Source organism: Wolffia australiana, chromosome 6 (genome assembly GCF_029677425.1).
Source record: "Wolffia australiana isolate 7733 chromosome 6, ASM2967742v1".
In the NCBI taxonomy this organism is placed as follows: Eukaryota; Viridiplantae; Streptophyta; class Magnoliopsida; order Alismatales; family Araceae; genus Wolffia; species Wolffia australiana.
In genome coordinates this window covers 2139032-2144239 of record NC_135840.1, presented here as the reverse complement: position 1 = coordinate 2144239, position 5208 = coordinate 2139032, and the positions used below count along the sequence as shown (strand labels likewise).

General features: G+C 45.6%; 1 protein-coding gene across 1 annotated transcript; it reads right to left on the bottom strand.

Annotated features, from left to right (window-relative positions):
* Nucleotides 1-1101: 1101 nt before the first annotated feature.
* Nucleotides 1102-4979, bottom strand: LYM1 (lysm domain GPI-anchored protein 1 precursor). The gene is made up of 5 exons (XM_078577280.1): nt 4245-4979; nt 3591-3708; nt 2696-2857; nt 2200-2231; nt 1102-1559 (listed from the first exon to the last, which is right to left on the bottom strand). The coding sequence occupies exons 1-5, from the start codon at nt 4927-4929 to the stop codon at nt 1324-1326; spliced, it is 1233 nt and encodes a 410-aa protein (XP_078433406.1). The 5' UTR covers nt 4930-4979; the 3' UTR covers nt 1102-1323.
* Between the last annotated feature and the right edge of the window lie 229 nt (nt 4980-5208).

The following is a 5208-nucleotide window of genomic DNA, read 5'->3' as shown; positions in this document are numbered from 1 at the left end:
CCTCTCTCCCTCTATCTATATTCATTCTATATCCTCGTTCTGTCTCTCTCCTCTCTCTGCTTGTCCTATCACTTTCCTCTCTCTATCTATATCATTCTATCTCCTCGTTCTGTCTCTCTCATCTCTCTTTCTCTATGCTTTTTGAGTCCCTTTCCTCTCTCTCTATCTTATTATCTCTCCCCACTGTCTCCCTACCCTGATATAAGACTGGGGGAAGCGTGCAGTGGCAGAGACGGTGAGGACATTGACAATGAGCTGGAGACGAGGACGAGGGCAACAGAGATGGCATTGAAGATGGTGGTGGAAATGGTGATGATGAGAGTGCCAAAGATGACGATGGGATACCACGCATTATCTACGGGTTAGGGTGTGCGGGCAAAGATAGCGTTACGACGAGGTGACTCGGCATGGCAGCGGCAGCTACAGGTAGTGGCGGCAGCGACAAGGACGTCTCGCATGTAACTGAATTTTCTTCTCTAAAAAGTTATTATTGTGGATGTCGTAGGAGGGCTTTGTGTAGCCTCACCATGATGGCCTATTTTTTTTTAATAAAAAAAAATCAAAAATATGAAGAAAAGAAAAACTAAGTGGAAGGCACAAATCATCTAATTAGGCCCACTCCCCATTATCCTTGATGTCTCTATCAATCTCATTCTCTCTCCCCACACTGTCTGTCTATCTGTCTCTGTCTGTCTATCTGTCTCTGTCTGCCTCTCTCTCTCTCTCTCTCTGGGTCTCTCTCTCTCTCTCATTGTATCTCTCTCTCTATCTGTGTCTCTTTCTTCCTCTCTTTTCCTCTGTCGAATCTAAGCGTAGCGGTTGAGAGAGAAAGCAACAGGTAGAGAATAGAGATAGTTCGTGTGTGTGTGTGTGTGGGGGGGGACAAGAGAGGTGCTCAAAAAGAAAGCTGTAGAGCACAGAAAAAGGAGAGAATAACAAAAAGAGGAGAGAGATCGATAGGGAAAGAGAAGGGCAGTGAAGAAGATGAGAAAAAATAGCCTAAGCTCCAGAAAGGAAGAGATTCATGGAGGCTCTGAAGAGTCAGAGAGAGAGAGAGAGAGTTAAACACAAGTTGACCAGGAAAGGACCTAGAGAGAGAAAGAGAGAGCAAAGAGATATACATAAAAATAAGGGTCAAGGATAAGAAATAGGGAGTTAAAAAGAAAGAGGAACAGAGAGAGACAGCCAGAGAGACAATGACTAGGCCAGGAGGAGAGAGAGAGAGAGAGAGAGATAGAGAGGCCTATGTGAACTAAGCTACAAAAACGAGCCTGATGAGCAGAGCTCTGAATAGGAAGTAACCGCCACCAGCGCCGCTGCCGTCTACAGAAGAAGCCTTATGGCAGCAACAAGAAGCGCCACGCCGACGGCCTGGGCTGCATTACCGGCTGCAGTCCCTCCTGTGACTTTTCCTGAAGGCGTCTCGGCCACCGGTCCGAGCCCGGTCGACCCCCATCTGAACCCATTCATTACCGGCCCCGGGGCTGGGGCCGGTGAGGTCGCCGGTCGCCGGACTGGCGCCGCCGGAGGCGGGCTCGGGGCGGTGAGCTGACTTAGCACTGCAAAGAAAGATTTGAGTTCAAGACAGTTTGGGGACTGGGAAAGGGAGTAGTTTACCATAATAATGTAGTTCCGGATCGTCCCGGACATGGACGATGGACGGGACGCGACGAATATCGTCGCGTCCGATGTCTGGATTCAGTGCAGGGACGAAAGGACGGGACGAATTTTCGTCCGACGGTAAGAAAACCGTCCCATCCAGTCCTCCTGGAACGAATTTTTGTCCCGTCCCTCGTCCTGGGCGAAAAAGCCATATAATATTTAATATATTAATATAGATTTTTATAAGTTTTTTAGGGAATTAAGGAGGAGAGAGAATGCAAAGGGCCATATGTACAATTACTTCTGAGCTTGCACACACATAAAAACAGGGACTTTGATGCCAATCGTCATTTCGAGGCCACGTGGCTACATCTCAACCATCAGATGTGAATCCGATGGTTTTCCGTCCGGCATCGTCCGTCCAACGTCCAAGACCTCCGGACGGGTGGTTTTTTCGTCCCATGGGACGAAAACCGTCCCGTCCGGTGGTCCCTGGATGAATTTTCGTCCCAAAATTCGTCCGTATCTTTGGATGGGGCGACTTTTTCGTCCCGGGACGAAAAAATCGTCCCGTCTGAGTCCCTGCACTATACATACCAGGGCACTTGGGTTGGAGTGAGGTGGTCAACCTGAAACATGACAGGAGAGAGAGATGGTCAGCGTCTAGAGAGAGAGGAAGAGATAGAAATAGAGATACAGATGACAATAGAGATTGATGTCGAATGTGCATGACAATTGAGATACTATAGAGAATCAAGATAGAAATAGATATAGGAACAGAGAAACGGATAGAGCGCAGGGAACTGACAGAAGCAAGGGCAGAAAGAAATAGGCGTGGTGATAGTTATAAAGATGCAACGTCGGCAAAGATTTTGACACAGAGAGAGATAAAAATACCAAACAGAGAAAAACAGGGATAGAGATGGAGATAGACATAGAAATGGAGATGGAGATAGAGATAGTGATAGAGATTGAGAGATAGAAATAGAGATGGAGATGGAGAGATAGGGATAGAGATAGAGATAGAACTACAGAGAGACAATAGAGATAGAGATGGACACATAAAGAGTGAACTGTGAGATGGAGTACTGACTGTGTGGTGATGGTGCTGTTGATAAAACCCGTGTAAGAGCAACTCATGACGCTGCATCCCGCGCTGGAGGTCTGTGTCGCGATGCCCCCCAGCATCAGGCCGCTATTGGCACACCCCATACTCGTGCAGGAGACAGGCAGCGTTGTGGGCAAGCAATAGAGACTGGGAAATGAGAGAGAAATGGAGAGAGATAAAAGTTTAGTAAGAGAGATCAGCAGAGAAGAAAGAAGAAGATGACACCGATGGTGATGATGATAATGATAATTGTTAACATGATACTGGTGGTGATGTGAATGCTGATGATGATGATGCTCCGGACAATGTTAGCAAAGACCATAGTACTGAACGTGATCAACAGGCGTGCATAGGATGATAATATTGATCATACTGGAGTGGTCATGAAGATTATAATGTCGATCATGGTAATGATGGTAATTCGGATGATAAAGATACTGAGCGGTGCAAAGAAGGCAATGATATTTAAGTGGTCACTATAAAAATGCGATAACGATGTTAATCATAATGAAGACTATCGATGCTGATGAGGAGGATACTGATAGTGCTGATCCTAGCGGATGGAGATGACAACTACTACGGAGATCATGATAACACTATTAATGATGATGATGTTGGCGTTGATCCGATAAAAAGATAATGAACATAAAAAACTGAATGCTAAAAAAGACGGAGATGTTGATAATAATGCAGATTGTAATGAAGATGGTACTGGAAATGTTGATGATAATGATAATGAAGATGATATTTTGGTTGTAATGAGGATACTGATGATGATTGGTATTATTATGATGATAATGACAGTTATGATAAGGTCAGGAAGATTGTGATGATGATAAACGATGATTGTACAAGGTCAGAAAGGGAGAAGGGATTGTACTCAAGGTCAGAAAGGCCGCAGCTGCACTGGACGCAGCGGTTTGCGGCAAGGACGATGCTACCCTTTGCGGCGATGAGACCATAGTCAGCAGCATACCTTGAGAACGAAGAAGCACAAGCTGGACAAACAGCTATGTCGATTAGTCACTGAGCTTTTAGAGGGAGAATGAGAGAGATAAAGAGAGAAAATAAGGGAACCCTTCAGCTCCGAGTTCAAATATAAGAAAGAAATAGCAGCATGCCAGCGGCCCAAGTTTTAACAAGGGAAGAATGAGAAAAATGAGCAGCCATCAAGTCAAAAAGAAGAAACAATCACCCCTAATGGATAACAATTTCAACCTGGATGAAGAACAGTAGATTCAAAGATCACTTTGATGATGAAATTTAATGTGAATTAATGGACAGCTATGAAGGGCTATAAATTAATGTAAACTAAAAATAAAATCCTTCTTTCAATCGGAAGAAAAAGAGAGCTATGAAGAGGCATTTAATTCAAAAAGAAGAAATAATCGCCCAAAATGGGCAAGAATTTCAGCCCAGATGACGAACAGACCGCCCAAAATCAACACCTAACCAAAACCTCACATTGATAACAAAAAAGCATCGTCCCTCTACCGAAATTTCCAAAAATTAACAAGATTCTAAAAAATTATACCGGGCAATGCGATGGCGAGAATATCCCCAGCGCTAATGGAAGGATTGCTCATGGCATTAACATTCATAACATCCGAAACCGTGGTAGAATAAGCAGCTGCAATCGTCGCCACAGTATCCCCAGGCCTAACAACGTACGACAAAAACACCGCCGGGAGCTGATTATCAGTGTAATTGAAGCAAACACAAGGCAGAGGAACAAGAACACTCCTGCCAGAATCAACAATCTCCCCATCGCCAATCCCATTAGCCTCCCGGATCTGATCGGCGGAAACAAGACCGCCATAGACGGATCCAGCGACGGAAATCAAGCTGTCCGAAGGGCGAAGAACGTAGCGGACGGAGACGGAGCGGCGAATGCCGGCTTCGCAGGAGCAGACGACGGGGACGCGGAGGAGGAGCCCGGCGGGGAGGATCCTGTCCGTCGATCCGGGGGCGGATAAATCGTACCCGTTGATCGCGAGCAGGGAAAGAGGATCGATTTGGAACAGGGAGGCGACTTCGGAGACCTTGAGATCGGCGTAGAGCGAGTATCCGACGAGCGCGTTGCAGGAATCCGCGTTGCTGCAAGGCTCGATCGTCGATTTGCAGTCCGCCATTGCCGCGAAGAACACGAAGAACACGAAGAAGAACACGAAGAAGAAGATCGAGCTAGGGTTTGGGGAGGTCGTCTTCTTCCTCTCCATCGCTTCTCCCGAGGAAGAGGAGGAAGAAGATGAAGAGCAAAGTGTGGTGTGGACTGTAGACTAAGTAGTACCAGAGAACGGCCATGACAGGTTTGGACGTATCCTGAGGCGCTTTTTGAATTTAAACTTTGGGTTGCATTTAATGCGCATCTTCTTTTTCTCAATATTTGTATTCAACTTTGGTCTGGGACCACGGTGACTCGTGTTAAAAAGGGTATATTTTGATTATTTTGTCAATTATATTTTGTTTTTGTTGATTTTGTCGATTATTTTGTCAAT

What these genes read in the sequence shown, in the direction of transcription:
- LYM1 (XM_078577280.1), bottom strand. Translation starts at nt 4,929, where the DNA reads ATGGAGAGGAAGAAGACGACCTCCCCAAACCCTAGCTCGATCTTCTTC. An exon ending in TCTCGCCATCGCATTGCCCG is followed by an intron (nt 3,709 to 4,244) that starts GTATAATTTTTT and finishes CTGTTTGTCCAG; the next exon opens with CTTGTGCTTCTTCGTTCTCA. An exon ending in TGCGGCCTTTCTGACCTTGA is followed by an intron (nt 2,858 to 3,590) that starts GTACAATCCCTT and finishes CTCATTTCCCAG; the next exon opens with TCTCTATTGCTTGCCCACAA.